This window comes from Tachyglossus aculeatus, chromosome 8, assembly GCF_015852505.1.
Source record: "Tachyglossus aculeatus isolate mTacAcu1 chromosome 8, mTacAcu1.pri, whole genome shotgun sequence".
In the NCBI taxonomy this organism is placed as follows: Eukaryota; Metazoa; Chordata; class Mammalia; order Monotremata; family Tachyglossidae; genus Tachyglossus; species Tachyglossus aculeatus.
The window spans coordinates 34958344-34984039 of record NC_052073.1 but is presented as its reverse complement, the minus strand read 5'-3'; the positions used below and the strand labels follow the sequence as shown (position 1 = coordinate 34984039).

At 49.0% G+C, this 25696-nt stretch overlaps 1 protein-coding gene across 1 annotated transcript in view; it reads left to right on the top strand.

Annotated features, from left to right (window-relative positions):
- The window catches only part of CDH22 (cadherin 22), a 70147-nt gene extending 46518 nt beyond the window's left edge, over positions 1 to 23629 (top strand). The window contains exons 8-11 of the mRNA XM_038750380.1: positions 10945 to 11066; positions 16821 to 16938; positions 20086 to 20355; positions 22320 to 23629. Of these exons, the coding sequence (XP_038606308.1) occupies positions 10945 to 11066; positions 16821 to 16938; positions 20086 to 20355; positions 22320 to 23134 (1325 nt within the window). The 3' untranslated portion in view covers positions 23135 to 23629. The remainder of the gene's footprint in view (positions 1 to 10944; positions 11067 to 16820; positions 16939 to 20085; positions 20356 to 22319) is intronic.
- The last annotated feature ends 2067 nt before the right edge of the window (positions 23630 to 25696 follow it).

Genomic DNA, 25696 nt, shown 5'->3' with positions numbered 1-25696 from the left:
GATTTATTTATTTTACTTGTACATATCTATTCTATTTATTTTATTTTGTTAGTATGTTTGGTTTTGTTCTCTGTCTCCCCCTTTTAGACTGTGAGCCCGCTGTCAGGTAGGGACCGTCTTTATATGTTGCCAACTTGTACTTCCCAAGCACTTAGTACAGTGCTCTGCACACAGGAAGCGCTCAATAAATACGATTGAATGAATGAATGAATGGAAGGCAATTATTCATTCATTTCTAGACTGTGAGCCCACTGTTGGGTAGGGACCATCTCTATATGTTGCCAACTTGGACTTCCCAAGCGCTTAGTACAGTGCTCTGCACACAGGAAGTGCTCAATAAATACGATTGAATGAATATTGAGCGCTTACTGTGTGCAAAGCACTGTACTAAGCGCTTGGGAAGTCCAAGTTGGCAACATATAGAGACGGTCCCTACCCAACAGTGGGCTCACGGTCTAGAAGACTGTGATAGTGACAATAATAATTGTGAAGCAGCGTGGCTCAGTGGAAAGAGCCCGGGCTTTGGAGTCAGAGGTCCTGGGTTCGAATCCCGGCTCCGCCACTTGTCAGCTGGGTGACCTTGGGCGAGTCGCTTCACTTCTCTGGGCCTCAGTTCCCTCATCTGTAAAATGGGGAGTAAGACTGTGAGCCCCCCGTGGGCCAACCCGATCACCTCGTAACCTCCCCAGTGCTTAGAACAGTTCTTTGCACATAGTAATAATTATCATTTTTGGTGGCAGTAGCGGTGACAATAATAATGGTATTTCCTCAGCACGTGCTAAATAATAATTATTATTATTTTTGGTGGTAGGAGTGGCAGTAGCGGTGACAATAATGATGGTATTTCCTCAGCCCAAGCACTGTTCTAAGCGCTGGGGTAGATCTTCTAGACTGTGAGCCCGCTGTTGGGTAGGGACCATCTCTAGATGATGCCAACTTGGACTCCCCAAGCGCTTAGTACAGTGTTCTGCACACAGTAAGTGCTCAATAAATACAATTGATTGATTGATCGATTAGATATAAGGTCATCAGCTCCTCTCCAACCTCCCCCAGCTCCCCTCCGTCAGCATCTCCCGACTCACAGGCCGAACACGCTTCCCCCTGACATTCTCCTCCGCGATTTGTAGCCATGAAATATTAATGATGGATCCTGAATTTAAAGCACGGTCTCCGTCAAACTCCTCCGCCGGGAAGGGCAGCGGAGAAGGGAAGAGGGAAGGAAAAGAAGGAAGGAAAAGCGCTTAGTACAGTGCTTTGCACACAGTAAGCGCTCAATAAATACGATTGATTGAAGAGGGGCTTCCCGGGCGGCAGCAGGGATTGGGGGGATGCGATCAATCAATCAATCAATCAATCAGTCGTATTTACTGAGCGCTTACTCAATTGAGGGCTCACGGTCTAGAAGGGAGTAATAATGATGGCATTTGTTAAGCGCTTAATATTCATTCAATCGTATTTATTGAGTGCTTACTCAATTGGGGGCTCACGGCCTAGAAGAGAGCAATAATGATGGCATTTGTTAAGCGTTTAATATTCATTCATTCATTCATTCAATGGTATTTATTGAGCGCTTACTCAATTGGGGGCTCACGGTCTAGAAGGGAGTAATAATGATGGCATTTGTTAAGCGCTTAATATTCATTCATTCGTTCATTCAATCGATGTGTTGCCAACTCGTACTTCCCAAGCGCTTAGTACAGTGCTCTGCACACAGTAACCGCTCAATAAATACGACTGATGATGATTTATTGAGCGCTTACTCAATTGGGGGCTCACGGTCTAGGAGGGAGCAATAATGATGGCATTTGTTAAGCGCTTAATATTCATTCATTCATTCATTCAATCGTATTTATTGAGCGCTTACTCAATTGGGGGCTCACGGTCTAGAAGGGAGTAATACTGATGGCATTTGTTAAGTGCTTAATATTCATTCATTCATTCATTCAATCGTATTTATTGAGCACTTACTCAATTGGGGGCTCACGGTCTAGAAGGGAGTAATAATGATGGCATTTGTTAAGCGCTTAATATTCATTCATTCATTCATTCAATCTATGTGTTGCCAACTTGTACTTCCCAAGCGCTTAGTACAGTGCTCTGCACACAGTAAGTGCTCAATAAATACTACTGATGATTATTTATTGAGCGCTTACTCAATTGGGGGCTCACGGTCTAGGAGGGAGTAATAATGAGGGCATTTGTTAAGCGCTTAATATTCATTCCTTCATTCATTCAATCGTATTTATTGAGCGCTTACTCAATTGAGGGCTCACGATCTAGAAGGGAATAATAATGATGGCATTTGTTAAGCGCTTAATATTCATTCATTCGTTCATTCAATCTATATGTTGCCAACTCGTACTTCCCAAGCGCTTAGTACAGTGCTCTGCACACAGTAAGCACTCAATAAATATGACTGATGATGATTTATTGAGCGCTTACTCAATTGGGGGCTCATGGTCTAGAAGGGAGTAATAATGATGGCATTTGTTAAGTGCTTAATATTCATTCATTCATTCATTCAATCGTATTTATTGAGCGCTTACTCAATTGAGGGCTCACGGTCTAGAAGGGAGTAATAATGATGGCATTTGTTAAGCGGTTAATATTCATTCATTCATTCATTCAATCAATCTGTGTGTTGCCAACTTGTACTTCCCAAGCGCTTAGTACAGTGCTCTGCACACAGTAAGCGCTCAATAAATGCGATTGATGATGATTTATTGAGCGCTTACTCAATTGGGGGCTCACGGTCTAGGAGGGAGTAATAATGATGGCATTTGTTAAGCGCTTAATATTCATTCATTCGTTCATTCAATCATATTTATTGAGCGCTTACTCAATTGAGGGCTCACGGTCTAGAAGGCAGTAATAATGATGGCATTTGTTAAGCGCTTAATATTCATTCATTCACTCATTCAATCGTACTTATAGAGCGCTTACTGTGTGCAGAGCACTGTACTAAGCGCTTGGGAAGTCCAAGTTGGCAACATCTAGAGATGGGCCCTACCCAACAGTGGGCTCAACCAACCAGGGGATGGAGGGCTTGGTCCGGGGAGCAGCGTGGCTCAGTTGGGTAGGGACCGTCTCTATATGTTGCCAACTTGGACTTCCCAAGCGCTTAGTACAGTGCTCTGCACACAGGAAGCACTCAATAAATAAAATTGAATGAATGAATGAATGAATATTAAGCGCTTAACAAATGCCATCATTATTAATCCCTTCTAGACTGTGAGCCCACTGTTGGGTAGGGACCCTGTCTCTAGATGTTGCCAACTTGGACTTCCCAAGCGCTTAGTACAGTGCTCTGCACACAGTAAGTGCTCAATAAATATGATTGAATGAATGAATGAATGAATATTAAGCGCTTAACAAATGCCATCATTATTAATCCCTCCTAGATTGTGAGCCCGCTGTTGGGTAGGGACTGTCTCTAGATGTTGCCAACTTGTACTTCCCCAGCGCTTAGTACAGCGCTCTGCACACAGTAAGCGCTCAACAAATAGGATTGAATGAATATTTATTTATTTATTTTACTTGTACATATTTATTCTATTTATTTTATTTGGTTGATATGTTTTGTTTTGTTCTCTGTCTCCCCCTTCTAGACTGTGAGCCCACTGTTGGGTAGGGCCCGTCTCTAGATGTTGCCAACTTGGACTTCCCAAGCGCTTAGTACAGTGCTCTGCACACAGTAAGCGCTCAACAAATGCGACTGAATGAATATTTATTTATTTATTTATTTATTTTACTCGTACCTATTTATTCTATTTATTTTATTTGATATGTTTTGTTTTGTTGTCTGTCTCCCCCTTCTAGACCGTGAGCCCGCTGTTGGGTAGGGACCGTCTCTAGATGTTGCCGACTTGTACTTCCCAAGCGCTTAGTACAGTGCTCCGCACACAGTAAGCGCTCAACAAATACGATTGAATGAATATTTATTTATTTATTTTGCTTGTACATATGTATTCTATTTATTTTATTTGGTTGATATGTTTTGTTTTGTTGTCCGTCTCCCCCTTCTACACTGTGAGCCCGCTGTTGGGTAGGGACACTGTCTCTAGATGTTGCCGACTTGTAATTTCCAAGCGCTTAGTACAGTGCTCCACACACAGTAAGCGCTCAACAAATATGATTGAATTAATATTTATTTATTTTACTTGTACATATTTATTCTATTTATTTTATTTGGTTGATATGTCTTGTTTTGTTCTCTGTCTCCCCCTTCTAGACTGTGAGCCCGCTGTTAGGTAGGGACACCGTCTCTAGATGTTGCCGACTTGTACTTCCCAAGCGCTTAGTACAGTGCTCTGCACACAGTAAGCACTCAATCATAATAAGAATAATAATGATGGCATTTGTTAAGCGCTTACTATATGCAAAGCGCTGTTCTAAGAGGGATTTGGAGGGGGGGGAAGTGTGCTAGTTTGAGGTCCTCGGATTCCCAGGCCCGAAAAAGAGGATTTAACTCGTCCCAAAAAGAGCTCCTCGTCTTCCCCCCAAAAACCCCATCCTCTCCCGCTGACTTTCCCGTCGCTGTAGACGCCGCCGCCGTCCTTCCCGTCTCACCGGGCCGCGGCCTGGGCCTTCTCCATGCCTCCTCTCTGTCATTCAAACAGTAGCAGCGTGGCTCAGCGGCAAGAGCCCGGGTCGTGGGTTCTAATCCCGGCTCTGCCACATTAATCAATCAATCAATCGTATTTATTGAGCGCTTACTGTGTGCAGAGCACTGTACTGAGCGCTTGGGAAGTCCAAGTCGGCAACATATAGAGGCAGTCCCTACCCAACAGCGGGCTCACATGTCTGCTGTGTGACCTTGAGCAAGTCATTTAAAAATGATGGCATTTTATTAAGCGCTTACTATGTGCAAAGCACTGTTCTAAGCGCTGCAGAGGTTACAAGGTGATCAGGTTGTCCTCTGTCACGGTCTTCATCCCCATTTTCCAGATGAGGGAACTGAGGCCCAGAGAAGTGAAGTGACTTGCCCATGATCGGGTTGTCCCACGGGGGGGCTCCCAGTCTTCATCCCCATTTTCCAGACGAGGTCACTGAGGCCCAGAGAAGTGAAGGGACTTGCCCCAAGTCACCCAGCTGACAATTGGCGGAGCCGGGATTTGAACTCATGACCTCTGACTCCAAAGCCCGGGCTCTTTCCACTGAGCCACGCTGCTTCTCATAAGTAAGTCACTTCACTTCTCTGAGCCTCAGTTCCCTCATCTGGAAAATGGGGATGAAGACTGGGAGCCCCCCGTGGGACAACCTGATCACCTTGTATCCTCCCCAGCGCTTAGAACAGTGCTTTGCACATAGTAAGTGCTTAACAAATGCCATCATTATTATTATTAATGGAAAGAGCCCGGGCTTGGGAGTCGGAGGTCGTGGGTTCTAATCCCGGCTCCGCCAACTGTCAGCTGGGTGACTTTGGGTGAGTCACTTCACTTCTCTGGGCCTCAGTTCCCTCATCTGTCAAATGGGGATTAAAACCGTGAGCCCCCCGTGGGGCAACCTGATCACCTTGTATCCTCCCCAGCGCTTAGAACAGTGCTTTCCACATAGTAAGCGCTTAAGAAATGCCATCATTATTATTACTAATGGAAAGAGCCCGGGCTTGGGAGTCGGAGGTCGTGGGTTCTAATCCCGGCTCCACCAACTGTCAGCTGGGTGACTTTGGGCGAGTCACTTCACTTCTCTGGGCCTCAGTTCCCTCCTCTGTCAAATGGGGATGAAGACTGGGAGCCCCACAGGGGACAACCTGATCACCTTGTATAATAATAATAATAATTATTATTATTATTAATGATGGTATTTGTTTGGTATTTGTATACAAGAGCACTTGTATCTCCCCCAGTGCTTAGAACAGTGCTTGGCACATAGTAAGCGCTTAACAAATGCCATCATTATTATTCAACCCACACAGTCAATCCATCACCAGATCCTGTCGGTTCGACCTTTCACGACTTCGCTACAGTCTGCCCTTTCCTCTCCAGCCGAACCATCCCCTCGTTAATAATAATGACGGCATTTATGAAGCGCTTACTATGTGCCAAGCACTGTTCTAAGCGCCGGGGAGGTTACAAGGTGATCGGGTTTCCCACGGGGGGCTCACAGTCTTCATCCCCATTTGACAGATGAGGGGACTGAGGCCCAGAGAGTAATAATAATAATGATGAGGGCATTTATTAAGCACTTACTATGTGCAAAGCACTGTTCTAAGCGCCGGGGAGGTTACAAGGTGATCAGGTTGTCCCACGGGGGGCTCCCAGTCTTCATCCCCGTTTTCCAGATGAGGGAACTGAGGCCCAGAGAATAAGAATAATAATGATGATGTTATTTATTAAGCGCTTACTATGTGCAAATGACTGTTCTAAGCGCCGGGGACGTTACAAGGTGATCAGGTTGTCCTATGGGGGGCTCACAGTCTGCATCCCCATTTGACAGATGAGGGAACTGAGGCCCAGAGAATAATAATAATAATGATGATGGCATTTATTAAGCGCTTACTATGTGCAAAGCACCGTTCTAAGTGCTGGGGAGGTTACAAGGTGATCAGGTCGTCCCACGGGGGGCTCACAGTCTTCATCCCCATTTTACAGGTGAGGGAACTGAGGCCCAGAGAAGTGAAGTGACTCGCCCAAAGTCACCCAGCTGACAGTTGGAGGAGCCGGGATTTGAACCCATGACCTCTGACTCTAAATAATAATAATAATAATAATAATGGAATTTATTAAGTGCTTACTAGTGTAAAGCACTGTTCAGGTTACAAGATGGTGAGGTTGTCCCACGGGGGGCTCACGGTCTTCATCCCCATTTTACAGATGAGGGAACTGAGGCCCAGAGAAGTGAAGTGACTTGCCCACAGCCACCCAGCTGACAATTGGCAGAGCTGGGATTTGAACCCGTGACCCCTGACTCCAAAGCCCGGGCTCTTTCCACTGAGCCACGAGATTGAGTTAGAAGACATGGCCTAGCAGTGTGGCTCAGTGGCCAGAGCTTGGACTTGGGAGTCAGAGGTCCTGGGTTCTAATCCCGGCTCCGCCGCGTGACCTCGGTCGAGCCGCTTCGCTTCTCTGTGCCTCGGTTCCCTCATCTGGAAAATGGGGATGGAGACCGTGAGCTCCCCGGGGGACAACCTGATCACCTTGTATCTCCCCCAGCGCTTAGGACAGTGCTTGGCTCATAGTAAGCGCTTAATAAATACCATCGTCATTACTATTATGAGGAGGGAGAACAGGGATTAAAGCTCCGTTTTACAGATGAGGAAACAGAGGCACAGAGAGGTCAAGCGACGGGCCCAAGGTCACACAGCTAGGCTGCGCTCTCTCCCCCGGGCCTCGACGAAGCTGCCCGAAGCCGGCCCACAGTGGGAGGTGACTACCAAATTCATTCATTTAATCGTATTTATTGAGCGCTTACTGTGTGTGGAGCACTGTACTGAGCACTTGGAAAGTACAATATGGCACATAAAGAGAGACAGATATGTTCAGTCGTATTTATTGAGCGCTTACTGTGTTCAGAACACTGCACTGAACAATACGGAAAGTACAATACGGCACATTTTATCGTGCTTATGGAGCGCTTACTGTGTGCAGAACACTGTACTGAGCGCTTGGATAGTACAGTACGGCACAGAAACAGAGACATATTTGCTCAATCGCATTTATTGAGCACTTACTGTGTGCAGAACACTGTACTGAGCGCTTGGAAAGTACAGTACGGCACATAGAGACATATTTGTTCAATCGCATTTATTGAGCGCTTACTGTGTGCAGAACACTGTACTGAGCACTTGGTAAGTACAATACGGCACAAAGACAGAGACATATTTGTTCAAACGCATTTATTAAGCGCTTACTGTGTGCAGAACACTGTACTGAGCACTTGGAAAGTACAATACGGCACATAAACAGAGACATATTTGGTCAATCGCATTTATTGAGCGCTTACTGTGGGCGGAACACTGTACTGAGCACTTGGAAAGTACAATATGGCACATAGACAGAGACATATTTGTTCAATCACATTTATTGAGCGCTTACTGTGTGCGGAACACTGTACTGAGCACTTGGAAAGTACAATATGGCACATAGACAGAGACATAGTTGTTCAATCACATTTATTGAGCGCTTACTGTGGGTGGAACACTGTACTGAGCACTTGGAAAGTACAATATGGCACATAAACAGAGACATATTTGTTCAATCGCATTTATTGAGCGCTTACTGTGTGCAGAAAACTGTACTGAGCACTTGGAAAGTACAACATGGCACATAGACTCATATTTGTTCAATCGCATTTATTGAGCGCTCACTGTGTGCAGAACACTGTACTGAGCGCTTGGACAGTACAGTACGGCACAGAAACAGCGACGTATTTGGTCAATCGTATTTATTGAGCGCTTACTGTGGGCAGAACACTGTACTGAGCGCTTGGACAGTACATTATGGCACAGAAACAGAGACATATTTGGTCAATCGCATCTATTGAGCACTTACTGTGGGCAGAACACTGTACTGAGCACTTGGACAGTACAAAATGGCACATAAACAGAGACATAGTTGTTCAATCACATTTATTGAGCGCTTGCTGTGTGCAGAACAATGTACTGAGCACTTGGAAAGTACAATATGGCACATAGACAGAGACATATCTGCTCAATCGCATTTATTGAGGGCTTACTGTGTGCAGAAAACTGTACTGAGCGCTTGGACAGTACAGCACGGCACAGAAACAGAGACATATTGGGTCAATCGCATTTATTGAGCGCTTACTGTGGGCAGAACACTGTACTGAGCGCTTGGACAGTACATTATGGCACAGAAACAGATACATATTTGGTCAATCGCATTTATTGAGCGCTAACTGTGGGCAGAACACTGTACTGAGCGCTTGGAAAGTCCAATAGGGCCCATAAAGAGGGATAAAGGTGACCAGTCCGTCCGACCACCACAGATTCTCCATGTCCTTCCTTGCCGATGGGTGGGATTGATGGCGTGGGGGCCCGGAGAGGAAACGGGAGAGGAGGGAGGATTTCATTTTCATTTAGAGAGCCGCTTAGGAAACGCCATCCCCGCTCGGCTCGCTGCTGTCAATCACGCTTCCTCAAGGCCCGCCATCAATTAGGTTAAAAATATGGAACCTAATTCTCCCTGACACAACATATTGCAGCCGCGGCAAAATATCATTTATTTTCGAAGAAGGAATAATTAAACTAATCTGCACGTCAGTCAGCCGAGCAGCGGGGGATGGGGGGTGGAGGGGTGGACCAATGGGGCGGGGCGAGGGGGGGCTCAGAAGTGAGTTTCCTCCCTCCTCTTCCTCCTCCTCTTCCTCCTCTTTTCCTCTTTTTCTCCTCCTCCTTTCTGTCCTCCTCCTCTCTCCTTCCTCCCCCTCCTTTTCCTTATCCTTCTCTTCCTCCTCCTCTTCCTCTTCCTCCTCCCCCTTCTCCTCTCTCTTCCCTTCTCTTCTTCCTCTCCCTCCTCCTCCTCATCTCCCTTCCCTCTTCCTCCCCTCCTTTTCCTCCTCCTCCCCTCCTCTTTCTTCACCTCCTCCTCCTTCTCTTTTTCCTCTTTCTCATCCTCCTCCTCCTCTCCCTCATCTTCCCCCTCCTTCATCCTCCTCTCCTCTCCTTCCTTCTCTCTCCTCCCTCCTCTCTCCTCCGCCTCTCTCCTCCTCCTCCTCCTCCTCTCCCTTCCCTCCTCCTCTCCCCTCCCTCATCTCTTCTCCCCCTTTCCTCCTCCTCCTCTCCCTCCTCTTTCACTCTCCTCCCTCCTCCTCTTCTTCCCCCTTCTTTTCCTCCCCCTCCTCCTCCTCCTCTCTCGTCCTGCTCTCTTCTCCTCCTCTGTCCTCCTCCTCCTCTCCCCTCCCTCCTCATCTCTTCTCCCCCTTTCCTCCTCCTCCTCCTCTCCCTCGTCTTTCTCTCTCCTCCCTCCTCCTCTTCTTCCCCCTTCTTTTCCTCCCCCCTCCTCCTCTCCTCTCCTTCCTCCTTCTCTCCCTTCACTCTTCCTCTCTTCTCCCCCTCCTACCTCCTCTTCCTCTTCCTCCTCCTCCTCCTCCTCCTCCCTCTTTCTCTTCTTCCTCCTTCTGTTCCTCCCCTCCCTCCCTCCTCCTCTCTTCTCCCCCTCCTTCCTCCTCTTCTTCCTCCTCTCCTCTCCCTCCTCCTTCTCTCTCCTCCCTCCTCCTCTCCTCCTCCTTCCTCCTCTTTTCTCACTCCTCCTCTCCCTTCCCTCCTCCTCTCTTCTCCCCGTCCTTCTCCTCCTCTCCCTTCCCTCCTCCTCCCTCTTCCTCTTCTTGCCCTTCTCTTCCTCCCCTTCCCTCCTCCTCCTCCTCCTCCTCTCCCCTCCCTCCTCCTCTCTTCTCCCTCTCCTTCCTCCTCTTCTTCTTCCCCCTTCTCTCTCCTCCCTCCTCCTCTCCTCCTCCTTCCTCCTCTCTTCTTCCCCTTCCTCTTCTTCCCCCTTCTCTTCCTCCCCCCTCCCTCCTTCTCTCCTCTCCCCTTCCTTCCTCCTCTTCTTCCTCCTTCTGTTCCTCCCCCTCCCTCCTCCTCTCTTCTCCCCCTCCTTCCTCCTCTTCTTCCTCCTCTCCCTTCCCTCCTCCTCTCTTCTCCCCCTCCTTCCTCCTCTCTTCTCCCCCTCCTTCCTCCTCTTCTTCCTCCTCCTCTTCTCTCTTCTCCTTCTCTCTCCCCCTTCCTCCTCTCCCCTTCCTCTTCTTCCCCCTTCTCTTCCTCTCCCCTTCCTTCCTTCCTCCTCTTCCTCCTCCTCCTCCTCCCAGTCCATCTCCTCCTCCTGCTCCTCCTCTCTCCCTCCTCCTGCAGGCCTCTCCAGATCCCCCTCATCCCAGCCCCTGTGGCTCCACCGGGGTTCGCGCGGGGGGCGGCGGGGTCAGAGGTCAGAGGGGGTCCCAGCGGCCGGCCGGTCCCCCTCCCGTGACCTCTGACCCTCCGGCCTTCAGACAACCACGCGCAGATTTCCCGGGCCGTGCTGAGGATACAGATCCTGGACGTGAACGACAACCCGCCGGAGCTGACCGCCCCCTTCGAGGTGGCCGTGTGCGAGGATGCCCAGCCTGGACAGGTACTGACCCCTGACCCCGTGACCCCGTGACCCCATGACCCTTGAACCCGCCCCGCCAGGGCTGACCACCCCATTCGAGATGCTGTAAATTCGCCCAGTCAGGTGCTGACCCTTGACCCCTGACCCCGGCCCACCCTAGTTGACCACCCCATTGGAGGTACCATGACACCCAGACCAGGCAGATAATAATAATAATAATGATGGCATTTACTAAGCGCTTACTATGAGCAAAGCACTGTTCTAAGCGCTGCGGAGGTTACAAGGTGATCAGGTTGTCCCCTGTCACAGTCTTCATCCCCATTTTACAGGTGAGGGAACTGAGGCCCAGGGAAAGGAAGTGACTTGCCCACGATCGGGTTGTCCCACGGGGGGCTCACAGTCTTCATCCCCATTTGCCAGATGAGGTCACTGAGGCCCAGAGAAGTGAAGTGACTGGCCCAGAGTCACACAGCTGACAATTGGCAGAGCCGGGATTTCATTCCTTCACTCAATCGTATTTATTGAGCGCTTGCTGTGTGCAGAGCACTGTACTAAGCGCTTGGGAAGTACAAGTTGGCAATATATTTGATTTGGGATTTGAACCCGTGACCTCCGACTCCAAAGCCCGGGCTCTCCCCACTGAGCCGCGCTGCTTCTCAAGCGCTTAAGACAGTGCTTGCACACAGACAATAATCCTCATTTTCCAGATGAGATAACTGAGGCCCAGAGAAGTGAAGTGACTTGCCCAACGTCACCCAGCTGACAATTGGCGGGGCCGGGATTCGAACCCGTGACCTCCGACTCCAAAGCCCGGCCTCTTTCCACTGAGCCACGCTGCTTCCCTTTCCAAGTGTTTAGTCCAGTGCTCTGCACACAGCAAGCCAACCTCCTTCCCCTCCCCACAGCCCCTGTATATATGTTTGTACAGATTTATTATTCTATTTATTTTACTTGTCCATATTCATTCATTCATTCATTCAATCATATTTACTGAGCGCTTACTGTGTGCGGAGCACTGTACTAAGCGCTTGGGAAGTGCAAGCTGGCAAGTTTGCTAGTTTATTGTTCTATTTATTTTGTTAATGGTGTGCATCTAGCTTTACTTCTATTTATTCTGACGACTTGACACCCGTCCGCGTGTTTTGTTTTGTCGTCCGTCTCCCCCTCCTAGACCGTGAGCCCGTTGTCGAGTAGGGACCGTCTCTACATGTTACCGACTTGTCCTTCCCAAGCGCTTAGTACAGCGCTCTGCACACAGTAAGCGCTCAATAAATACAACTGAATGAATGAACAGTGCTCTGCACACAGCAGCGTGGCGCAACGGAAAGAGCCCGGGCTTTGGAGTCAGAGGTCATGGGTTCGAATTCCGACTCAGCCACCTGTCTGCTGTGTGACCTTGGTCAAGTCACTTCACTTCTCTGAGCCTCAGTGACCTCATCTGTAAAATGGGGATTAAGATTGTGAGCCCCACGTGGGACAACTTGATCACCTTGTATCCCCCCCAGTGCTTAGAACAGTGCTCTGCACATAGTAAGCACTTAATAAACGCCATTATTACTATTACTGTTAGTGCTCTGCACACAGCAGCGTGGCGCAACGGAAAGAGCCCGGGCTTTGGAGTCGGAGGTCATGGGTTCAGATCCCGGCTCTGCCAACTGTCAGCTGGGTGACTTTGGGCCAGTCACTTCACTTCTCTGGGCCTCAGTTCCCTCATCTGTCAAATGGGGATTGAGACTGGGAGCCCCCCCGTGGGACAACCTGATCAACTTGTAACCTCCCCAGCGCTTAGAACAGTGCTTTGTGCATAGTAAGCACTTAATAAATGCCATCATCATTATTATTATTATTATAACAAATACAATTGAATGAATGAATAGTGCTTTGCACATAGTAAGCGCTTAATAAATGCCATCATCATTATTACTATTATAATAAAAACAATTGAATGAATGAATAGTGCTTTGCACATAGTAAGCACTTAATAAATGCCATCATCATTATTATTATTATAATAAATACAATTGAATGAATGAATAGTGCTTTGCGCATAGTAAGCGCTTAATAAATGCCATCATCATTATCATTATTATAATAAATACAGTTGAATGAATGAATAGTGCTTTGCACCTAGTAAGCGCTTAATAAATGCCATCATCATTATTATTATTATAATAAATACAATTGAATGAATGAATAGTGCTTTGTGCATAGTAAGCGCTTAATAAATGCCATCATCATTATTATAATAAATACAATTGAATGAATGAATAGTGCTTTGCACATAGTAAGCGCTTAATAAATGCCATCATCATTATTATTATTATAATAAATACAATTGAATGAATGAATAGTGCTTTGCACGTGGTAAGCGCTTAATAAAGGCCATCATCATTATCATTATTGTAATAAATACAATTAAATGAATGAATAGTGCTTTGCACATAGTAAGAGCTTAATAAATGCCATCATCATCATCAACACAATAGAAGGAACGAATGAAAGCGCTCAATAAACACCCCGATGATAATGCTGAGTACCGCCGACGGATATACGCCCACTTTATTTATTTTTGTCTCTTCTTGGCGTCTAGTTCTATATTTCCCTTACGCCCTATTTTCTTTTTCTTCAACTCCTTTCATGTGTCACCCTGATTTGCTCCCTTTATTCATCTCAGTCCCACACCACATATGCCCATTTCGGTCATTTATTTATTTCCACTCGTGTCCCTTTCCCCCCTCTAGACGGCCGGCTCGTCGTGGGCAGGGAGGGTTACATTATCCTATTGGACTCTTCCAAGCGCTTAGTACAGTGCTCTGCGCACAGTAAATGCTCAATAAATACTATTATTTAGTAGTCTTATAGATACTATCATCATCAATCGTATTTATTGAGCGCTTACTGTGTGCAGAGCACTGGACTAAGCGCTTGGGAAGTACAAGTTGGCAACATATAGAGACAGTCCCTACCCAGCAGTGGGCTCACAGTCTCTATATATTTATATATATTATTATATAGAAATACTATATATGTTATAATAATAATAATAATGGCATTTATTAAGCGCTTACTATGTGCAAAGTGAAGTGACTCACCCAAGGTCATACAGCTAAGTGTCCACGTGTTTTGTCATCCGTCTCCCCCTTGATGATGATGATGATGGCGTTTGTTAAGCGCTTACTATGTGCCAAGCACTGTTCTAAGCGCTGGGGAGGTTACAAGGTGATCAGGTGGTCCCACGGGGGGCTCCCAGTCTTAACCCCCATTTTACAGACGAAGGAACTGAGGCACAGAGGAGTTAAGTGACTTGCCCAAGGTCACGCAGCAGGCAGCTGGCGGAGCCAGGATTTGAACCCGTGACCTCTGACTCCAAAGCCCGGACTCTTTCCACTGAGCCACGCTGCTTCTCTAATAGTATATAATATTAATATAGTATATAATATATACTATATATAATTAATATAGTATATAATATATAGTATTCTCTTATAGTATTATATATATTGTATATAGTATTATATATAATACTAAATACTATATTATTTATAGTATTATAAATAGTAATATCATTATATATTTTATATAGAAATACTATACATTATTTATAGTATAAATTTAATATAGTATGAATATTATTATACTATACTATATTTATACTATAGTATCATAAATTTATAGTATTATAAATAACATAAGCAGAGAAGCAGCATGGCTCAGTGGAAAGAGCCCGGGCTTGGGAGTCGGAGGTCATGGGTTCTAATCCCGGCTCTGCTACTTTTCATTCACTCATTCAATCATATTTATTGAGCGCTAACTGTGTGCAGAGTACTGTACTAAGCGCTTGGGAGGTCCAAGTCGGCAACATCTAGAGACGGTCCCTACCCGGCAACAGGCTCACTTAACTTCTCTGGGCCTCAGTGACCTCATCTGTAAAATGGGGATTAAAACTGTGAGCCCCCCGTGGGACCAACCCGATCACCCTGTAACCTCCCCAACGCTTAGAACAGTGCTTGGCACATAGTAAGCGCTTAACAAATGCCATCATCATCATCATCATCAAGGGGGAGACTGGACGACAAAACAAAACACGTGGACACTTGTCAGCTGTATGACCTTGGGCGAGTCACTTCACTTCTCTGAGCCTCAGTGGCCTCATCTGTAAAATGGGAATGAAGACTTTGAGCCCCACCGTGGGACGACCCGATCACCTTGCATCACGCAGCGCTTAGAACAGTGCTTTGCACATAGTAAGCGCGTAACAAAATGCCATCTTTATTGACCGACTGACCATTAGAGTGGAAGCCCCTTGTCGGCAGGAACGGGTCCCTCTCTGCATCTTGTCTTTTCCCCGGCGCTCAGTACAGTGCCCCGCACTCAATGAATCCCTTGATGCCTACTTAGTGCAATGCCCCGCACCCAAGAGGTGCTCAGTAAGTAGCGGAACTACTAGTAGATGGTTAGAGTGGAAACTTCCTGAGCGACCAGTACAGTGTCTCGCCCACAGTGGGCACTCAGAAGCTGTCCGGCTGCCTGCGATGGTCTGGGCTGGTGTGGGACGGCCGAGGGTCGGGGGTCAGGGGTCAGAGCCCGGGCTTTGGAGTCAGAGGTCACGGGTTCAAATCCCGGCTCCACCAATTGTCAGCTGGGTGACTTTGGGCGAGTCACTTCACTTCTCTGGGCCTCAGTTATCTCATCTGGAAAATGGGGATGAAGACTGCGAGCCCCCCGTGGGACAACCTGATCACCTTGTAACCTCCCCGGCGCTTAGAACAGTGCTTTGCACATAGTAAGCGCTTAATAAAATTCCATTATTATTATTCTTGGAAAAAATAGAATTGTAGATATAGATCTCAAAAAAGTAAATAGGCATTAATATAAATAAATAGAATTATAGATATGTACATATAGAGAGAAGCAGCATGGCTCAGTGGAAAGAGCCCTGGCTTTGGAGTCAGAGGTCATGGGTTCAAATCCCAGCTCCACTGACTGTCAGCTGTGTGACTATGGACAAGTCACTTAACTTCTCTGGGCCTCAGTTACCTCATCTGGAAAATGGGGATGAAGACTGTGAGCCCCCCGTGGGACAACCTGATCACTTTGAAACCTCCCCAGCGCTTAGAACAGTGCTTGGCACATAGTAAGCGTTTAATAAGATTCCATTATTATTATGATTAGAAATAAATAGAATTGTAGATAGATCTATATATACATCAAAACAAGTAAATAGTCATTCATCTAAATAAATAGAATTATAGATTCTATAGATAATAGATAATATAGATAATAGATAATATAGATAATAGAATTATAGATATGTACATATATAGAGAAGCGGTATGGCTCCGTGGAAAGAGCCCGGGCTTTGGAGTCAGAGGTCATGGGTTCAAATCCCGGCTCCGCCGACTGTCAGCTGGGTGACTATGGGCGAGTCACTTCACTTCTCTGGGCCTCAGTTCCCTCATCTGGAAAATGGGGATTAAGACCGCGAGCCCCCCGTGGGACAACCCGATCACCTTGTAACCTCCCCGGCGCTTAGAACAGTGCTTGGCACATAGTAAGCGCTTAATAAACGCCCTCATTATTAGAAGGGGGAGGCAGACAACAAAACAAAACATATTAACCAAATAAAATAAATAGAATAAATACGAGGCTGGGGACCCCAAGGCTGCTGGGGCTCTGAGCTGGACCACCTGCCTAGTCCGGTGCTCTGCACATAGTAAGCGCTCAGTAAGTATGATCGAACGGACGACTGGATGACCGCCCCTTCCCCGCCCTCAGCTCATCCAGACCATCAGCGTGGTGGACCGCGACGAACCCCAGGGCGGCCACCAGTTCTTTTTCCGGCTGGTGTCCGAGGCCGGCCACGACGCCGACTTCTCTCTACTGGACGTCAAGGGTGAGTGTCCTCGACGCCCCCCGCGCCGGTCCGGTCCCCCGTCTCAAGGCGAGGCGTCGAGTTGAGCGTCGGGTAGGCCACGTTTCTTCGCCCTCGTGCCTCGGCCTTCTCGTCCGTGAAATGGGAGTGAGATCCCGGCTCCCCTTTCTCCTCTGGCCGGGAGTCCGAGTGACCCCCTAATCCCACGGCACTCAATAAATCGTGGGATTTTGAATGATCATTCCTTCATTCATTCGTTACACCGTATTTATTGAGCGCTTACAGTGTGAAGATCAATCAATCGTATTTATTGAGCTCTTACTGTGTGCAGAGCACTGAAGAGCACTGCGCTAATTTGTACTTCCCAAGCGCTTAGTACAGTGCTCTGCACATAGTAAGCGCTCAATAAATACGACTGATGAGCACTGTACTAAGCGCTTGGTAACACATAGAGACAGTCCCTCCCCGACAACGGGCTCACAGTCTAGAAGGTGGAGACCGACGACAAAACGAAACACGCGGCCGGGTGTCAAGTCGTCAGAATAAATAGAAATAAAGCTAGATGCACATCACTCATTCATTCATTCAATCGTATTTATTGAGCGCTTACTGTCTTGAATGAATGAACCCTCTGCTCCTCACATTCTGCTCTGCAGTCATGTGTGCACCTTAATAATATCACTCCATTTATTTTACTTACCCACAGTTCCTATTCTATTTATTTGGCCTATCTATTTTATTTTGTGCTGTCTATTTTATTTTGTCTATCTATTTTATTTTGTCTATTTATTCATTCGTTCATTCAGTCGTATTTATTGAGCGCTTACTATGTGCAGAGCACTGTACTAAGCGCTTGGGAAGTCCAAGTCGGCAACATCTAGAGACGGTCCCTACCCGACAGTGGGCTCACAGGCTAGAAGGGGGAGACAGACAACAAAGCAAAATATATTAACCAAATAAAATAGATAGACAAAAATAAAACAGATATAGACAAAATAGGTTGCACAAAATAAAATAGATAGGCCAAATAAATAGAATAGGAAATATGGGCAAGTAAAATAAATAGAGTAATATTATTAAGGTGCACAAATGATTGGAGAGCAGAATGTGAGGAGTAGAGGGTTCATTCATTCATTCAATCATATTTATTCATTCATTCATTCATTCAATCGTATCTATTGAGCGCTTACCGTGTGCAGAGCACTGTACTAAGCGCTTGGGAAGCCTAAGTTGGCAACATAGAGAGACGGTCCCTACCCAACAGTGGGCTCACAGTCTAGCAGTCAATCATTCATTCATTCAATCGTATTTATTGAGCGCTTACCGTGTGCAGAGCACTGGACTAAGCGCTTGGGAAGTCCAAGTCGGCAACATTTATTGAGCGCTGACTGTGTGCAGAGCACTGTACTAAGCGCTTGGGAAGTCCAAGCTGGCAACATAGAGAGACGGTCCCTACCCAACAGTGGGCTCACAGTCTAGCAGTCAATCATTCATTCATTCAATCATATTTATTGAGCGCTTACCGTGTGCAGAGCACTGGACTAAGCGCTCGGGATTGAATGAACAACCGGGGAGGGCGGAGGGCGTCGGGGGTGGTCAGTAAAGACGGAGGGCAGAGGGGTGGACAGATATGTGTATATATGTTTGTACATATTTATTACTCTATTTATCTTACTTGGACATATCTATTCTATTTATTTTATTTTGTTAGCGTGTTTGGTTTTGTTCTCTGTCTCCCCCTTTTAGACTGTGAGCCCACTGTTGGGTAGGGACTGTCTCTATATGTTGCCAGCTTGGACTTCCCAAGCGCTTAGTACAGTGCTCTGCACACAGTAAGCGCTCAATAAATACGACTGATGATGATATCTATTCTATTTATTTTATTTTGTTAGTGTGTTTGGCTTTGTTCTCTGTCTCCCCCTTCTAGACTGTGAGCCCACTGTTGGGTAGGGACTGTCTCTAGATGTTGCCAGCTTGGACTTCCCAAGCGCTTAGTCCAGTGCTCTGCACACAGTAAGCGCTCAATAAATACGATTGATGATGATATCTATTCTATTTATTTTATTTTGTTAGTGTGTTTGGCTTTGTTCTCTGTCTCCCCCTTCTTGCCTGTGAGCCCGCTGTTGGGTAGGGACTGTCTCTAGATGTTGCTAGCTTGGACTTCCCAAGCGCTTAGTCCAGTGCTCTGCACACAGTAAGCACTCAATAAATACGATTGATTGATTGATTGATATATGTATATATGTTTGTACATATTTATTACTCTATCTTACTTGGACATATCTATTCTATTTATTTTATTTTGTTAGTATCTTTGGCTTTGTTCTCTGTCTCCCCCTTTTAGACTGTGAGCCCACTGTTGGGTAGGGACTGTCTCTAGATGTTGCCAGCTTGGACTTCCCAAGCGCTTAGTACAGTGCTCTGCACACAGTAAGCGCTCAATAAATACGATTGATGATGATATCTATTCTATTTATTTTATTTTGTTAGTGTGTTTGGTTTTGTTCTCTGTCTCCCCCTTTTAGACTGTGAGCCCGCTGTTGGGTGGGGACTGTCTCTATATTTGCCAGCTTGTACTTCCCAAGCACTTAGTACAGTGCTCTGCACACAGTAAGCGCTCAATAAATACGATTGATTGATTGATTGATTGATATGTATCTATGTTTGTACATATTTATTACTCTATCTTACTTGGACATATCTATTCTATTTATTTTATTTTGTTAGTGTGTTTGGCTTTGTTCTCTGTCTCCCCCTTCTAGCCTGTGAGCCCGCTGTTGGGTAGGGACTGTCTCTAGATGTTGCCAGCTTGGACTTCCCAAGCGCTTAGTCCAGTGCTCTGCACACAGTAAGCGCTCAATAAATACGATTGATGATGATATCTATTCTATTTATTTTATTTTGTTAGTGTGTTTGGCTTTGTTCTCTGTCTCCCCCTTCTAGACTGCGAGCCCGCTGTTGGGCTCTATGTGTTGCCAACTTGTACTTTCCAAGCGCTTAGTCCGGTGCTCTGCACACAGTAAGTGCTCAATAAATACGATTGACTGATTGATTGAGTGATTGATTGAACCTCCCAAGCGCTTAGTCCAGTGCTCTGCACACAGTAAGCGCTCAATAAATACGATTGATTGATTGATTGATTGATTGACGGCGGGCCTCCCTCTGCAGACAACACGGCGGGCCTGCACACGCGGCGGACGGGGTACAGTCGACGGCCCGGGGCGGTCTTCCTGCTGCCCATCTTGGTGTCGGACGGCGGGCGGCCTGCCCTCAGCTCGACGGGCACCCTCACCGTCCGCGTCTGCCCCTGCGACCCCGCGGGCCGCGTCCACTCCTGCAACGCCACCGCGGACCGGCCCCAAGCCCGTCGCCGGACTCCGGCCCGCCTGGGGCCCGGGGCCCTCAGCGCCCTCCTAGTCGCCCTCCTCATCCTCACCGGTGAGTGGCCGCCTCCTTCTATAATAATTTATAAGAATAATTTATTTAGGCAAGCCCTATCATTATGGTAATACAATAATACGACATTACTATTAATAATAGTGACATTTGTTAAGCGCTTACTATGTGCCAAGCCCTGTTCGAAGCGCTGGGGAGGTTACAAGGTGAGCAGGTGTCCCACGGGGGGCTCACAGTCTTCATCCCCATTTTACAGATGAGGGAACTGAGGCCTAGAGAAGTTGTGTCTTGCCCAAAGTCACACAGCTGACAATAATAATAATAATGATGGTATTTGTTAAGCGCTTACTATGTGCCAAGCACTGCTTGAAGCGCTGGGGAGGTTACAAGGTGAGCAGGTTGTCCCATGGGGGGCTCACGGTCTTTATCCCCATTTTAAAGATGAGGGAACTGAGGCACAGAGAAGTGAAGTGTCTTGCCCAAAGTCACACAGCTGACAATAATAATAATAGTGATGGTATTTGTTAAGCGCTTACTATGTGTCAAGCCCTGTTCGAAGCTCTGGGGAGGTTACAAGGTGAGCAGGTTGTCCCACGGGGGGCTCATGGTCTTCATCCCCATTTTACAGATGAGGGAACTGAGGCCTAGAGAAGTTGTGTCTTGCCCAAGGTCACACAGCTGACAATAATAATAATAATGATGGTATTTGTTAAGTGCTTACTATGTGTCAAGCACTGTTCGAAGCGCTGGGGAGGTTACAAGGTGAGCAGGTTGTCCCATGGGGGGCTCACGGTCTTCATCCCCGTTTTACAGATGAGGGAACTGAGGCACAGAGAAGTTGAGTGTCTTGCCCAAAGTCACACAGCAGACAATTGACAGAGCCGGGATTCGAACCCATGACCTCTGACTCCAAAGCCCGGGCTCTTTTCACTGAGCCATGCAGTCAGCCATGCAGTCTAGCATGATTTTAGACCGTGAGCCCGCTGTTGGGTAGGGACCGTCTCTATAGGTTGCCAACATGGACTTGCCAAGCGCTTAGTCCAGTGCTCTGCACACAGTAAGTGCTCAATAAATACGATTGAATAAATGAATGAATGAATCACCCTCCTCATAATGATAATAATAATAATGATGGCATTTGTTAAGCGCTTACTATATGCAAAGCACTGTTCTAAGCGCTGGGGAGGTTACAAGGTGATCAGGTTGTCCCACGGGGGGCTCACAGTCTTAACCCCCATTTGACAGATGAGGCACAGAGAAGTGAAATGACTCACCCAAGGTCACACAGCTGACAAATGGGATCCTCATCCTCCTGGCAGAGCGACAAGAACCCGGGCTTTGGAGTCAGAGGTCATGGGTTCAAATCCCGGCTCCGCCTATTGTCAGCTGGGTGATGTTGGGCAAGTCACTTCACTTCTCTGGGTCTCAGTCCCCTCATCTGTCAAATGGGGATTAAGACTGTGAGCCCCACGTGGGACAACCTGCTCACTTTGTAACCTCCCCAGTGCTTAGAACAGTGCTTGGCACATAGTAAGCGCTTAATAAATGCCATCATTATTAGCAGTAGTAATAGCATGGCTCACTGGAAAGAGCCGGGGCTTTGGAGTCAGAGGTCGTGGGTTCAAATCCCGGCCCCGCCCACTGTCAGCTGGGTGACTTTGGGCGAGTCACTTCACTTCTCCGGGCCTCAGTTCCCTCATCTGTCAAATGCGGATTAAGACCGTGAGCCCCCCGTGGGACAACCTGCTCACCTTGTAACCTCCCCAGCGCTTAGAACAGTGCTTGGCACATAGTAAGCGCTTAATAAATGCCATCATTATTATTAGTAGTAGTAGTAAGCGCTCAACGGACACCATCGTTATTCCAGTCGTCCAACTGTGGTCTTTCCCAAGCAAGGGAAAGACCGGAAGGGGCCGGCGAGGGCCGAGGAAGGGCAAGGCCCGAGCGGAGCCGGGCCTAGCGGTAGCGGCCCACCGTGACCTCCGACCTCTCCTTCGGCCCTCCAGTGTTCGCCCTTCTGGTCCTGACGCTGAAGCGACACCGCGAGGGCCCCCGGGGGCCGGACGAGGACGAGGACACGCGGGACAACGTCATCAAATACAACGACGAGGGCGGCGGGGAGCAGGACACCCAGGCCTACGACATGACGGCCCTCCGCGGCCTCTTCGAGCCGGGGCCGGCGGGCGGGGAGCCGGGGGTGGCGGAGAGGGTCCCGGCCTTCCTCCCGCGGGGTCGGCCGCCCAGCCCCGAGCCGGACTTCGGCCTGTTCAGGGACCTGCTGAGCCGTAAGGTGGCCCTGGCCGACTCGGACCCCTGGGTCCCGCCTTACGACGCGCTGCGGACCTACGACGAGGAGGGGGGCGCTTCTCCCGCCCCCACGCTCAGCCCGTTGCCCAGCCCCTCCTCATCCTCCGACCCCGACCCCCCGTTCGCCTTCCTGGACGCCTGGGGCCCGCGGTTCCGGCCCCTGGCCGCCCTCTACGCGGGTCTTCCCCCCCCGGGAGGATGTCCAGGGGGCCGGGGACCAGGCGTCATAGCCGTCCGACCCCCGTCCGGGGCGGGGACGCTGTGTCGAGGACGCTGTCGAGGACGTGGGCAGGAGGGAAGTGCGAAGCCGAAGGTCTCTGCGGGCCTCTTTGGGTCCCTGCGGGTCTCTATGGATCTCTGTGGGTCTCTGAGAGTCTCTGTGGATCCCTGGGAGTCTCTGCGGGTCTCTATGAGTCTCTGGGAGTCTCTATGGGTCTCTGAGAGTCTCTCCGGGTCCCTGTGTGTCTCTGTGAGTCTCTGTGGAGTCTCTGCGGGTCCCTGTGGGTCTCTATGAGTCTCTGTGGGTCTCTATGGGTCTCTGAGGGTTTCTGAGAGTGTCTCTGCGGGGCTCTATGAGTCTCTGGGAGTCTCTATGGGTCTCTGAGAGTCTCTCCGGGTCCCTGTGTGTCTCTGCGGGTCTCTATGGATCTCTGTGGAGTCTCTGCGGGTTCCTGTGGGTCTCTAGGAGTCTCTGCGGGTCTCTATGAGTCTCTACAGGTCTCTATGAGTCTCTGAAGGTCTCTATGGGTCTCTGAGGGTTTCTGAGAGTCTCTGCGGGTCCCTGTGAGTCTCTGTGAGTCTCTGTGGGTCTCTGGGAGTCTCTGCGGGGCTCTGTGGTTGATCTCTGTGAGTCTCTGCGGGTCCTGTGAGTCTCTGCAAGTCTCTGTGGTCTCTACGAGTCTCTGTCAGTCTCTATGGGCCTCTGCAAGTCTCTGTGGGTCCCTGGGAGTCTCTGCGGGTCTCTGTGGAGTCTCTGCGGGTCCCTGGGAATCTCTACGGATCTCTGCAGGTCTCTGTCAGTCTCTATGGGCCTCTGCAAGTCTCTGTGGGTCCCTGTAAGTCTCTGCGGGTCTCGAGGAGTCTCTGCGGGTCTCTGCGGGGCCCTGTGGTTGACCTCTGTGAGTCTCTGCGGGTCTCTGCGGGTCCTGAGAGTCTCTGCAAGTCTCTGTGGTCTCTACGAGTCTCTGTCAGTCTCTATGGGTCTCTGCAAGTCTCTGCGGGTCTCTGTGGAGTCTCTGCGGATCCCTGGGCATCTCTACGGGTCTCTGCGGATCTCTGCAGGTCTCTGTCAGTCTCTATGGGCCTCTGCAAGTCTCTGTGGGTCCCTGTAAGTCTCTGCGGTTCTCTGTGGAGTCTCTGGGGGTCTCTGGGGGTCTCTGTGGATCTCTGCAGGTCTCTGTGGGGTCTCCGTGGGGTCTCTGCAGGTCCCCGGGGTGGGGGGCGGCTGGGGATGGATGGAGTCGCAGGGGGTGGAGGGTCTCCAACCTCCTGAGGCGGGCACCTTGAGGTGGATGCGGCCTGCCTTATTTTGGGGGGGAGGGTCGGTCGACAGATAGAGGGGGCTCCCCCGGGGGTCTCAGCCCACCGCCCCGGCCTCCTCCTCCTCCTCTCAGTGTCTACACTGTCAAATAAGCCATTTCGGAGCCCCCCACCACCCGCCTCCCAAATCTCCCCTTCGCCCCTCGCGGTCTACACCGTCAGGGAGGAAGCCCTGTGAAGGAGGGAACGAGTCTCTGCCTTCGCAGTGTAGACTAGGGTCCCCCCCACCCCACCCCAAACTACCGGGTCAGGGAAGAAAAGTGAGTTGGGGTCGTAATCCTGACCCCTTTCTCAGGGGCCTGTCTAGGAAAACAGGGTTGGGGGAGAGGGGGATTTAGGGGGAAGGGGATGTTTGAGGGGGGCAGATAGCAGGGTCTTTGGGGGGTCGGGGGGTCTCGAGGATGTGGGGTGGGAGATATTCGGAGGGGAGTCCGAGCAGATGGGGGGAGGAGGCGTCATCCCGCAGTGTAGACACTTCCACCTCCATGGGGGTGTTGGGTTGGAGGGTGTCTCTGATTCTTGGGCTTGGAATCTCCCCCAGGTTCCTGGAAGGGTCTCATCTCCCTGCAGCCCCTCTTCCTGGGGGGAAAAAAGGGGGTTCAGCCCCGGCCCCCCATCCCCCAGGACCCTCGCCTTGTTGCCATGGCAACCTGCAGAGTCCCCCAGTGATGCTCCACTTTTTGGAAGCCCCCCTCCCCAGTCCACCTTCCTTTTATTCTCCAGGCACCCCCCCAAAAAAACACCCCCCCCCGCCCCGAGACCCCTGCTTCCCAGCAACCGGACTTATTGAGCTCCTCCTGCGTGCGGAGCACTGGACTGAGCGCTGGGGAGAGTCCAGTACGCCTCCTCAAATCCTACTTTAGAAAGGGTTTCTTCCTCGTCGCGGCGGTCTCCCCTTCCAGACTGGAAGCTCGTTACGGGCAGGGAGCGTGTCTGCCGATTCGGTTGTATTGGGCTCTCCCGAGCGCTTAGAACAGTGCTGTGCACATAGTAGGCGCTCAATAAATCCCATTGGTTGATTGACTGATTGGTCGAAGGCACGATCCCTGTCCTCGAGGAGAGGGCAGGCCAGCTCACCTCTTGTTCTCTCCTTCCTCCCCATCTTCAACCCGCTTCTCTTCCTCCTCTTCCTCCTCCTCCTCCTCTTCCTCCTCCTTCTCCTTTTCCTTCTTCTCCTCTTCTTCCTCCTCTTCTTTCTCCTCCTTTACCTCCTCCTCCTCTTCAACCTCTCCTCCTCTTCATCTTCCTCCTTCTCCCCTTCTCCTCTTCTCCTCCTCCTCCTCCTCTTCTTCTCCTCCTCTCCTCTTCCTTCTTCTCCTCTTCTTTCTCCTCCTCCACCTCCTCCTCCTCCTTTCAACCTCCTCCTCCTCCCCTTCCTTCTCCTCTTCCTCCTCCTCTTCTTCCTCCTCCTCATTTTCAACCTCCTCCTCCTCTTCCTTTTCCTCTTCCTCCTTCTCCCCTTCCGTCTCCTCTTCCTCCTCCTTTTCCTTCTCCTCCTCTTCCTCCTCTTCCTCTCCTCCTCCTCCTCTTCTCCTCC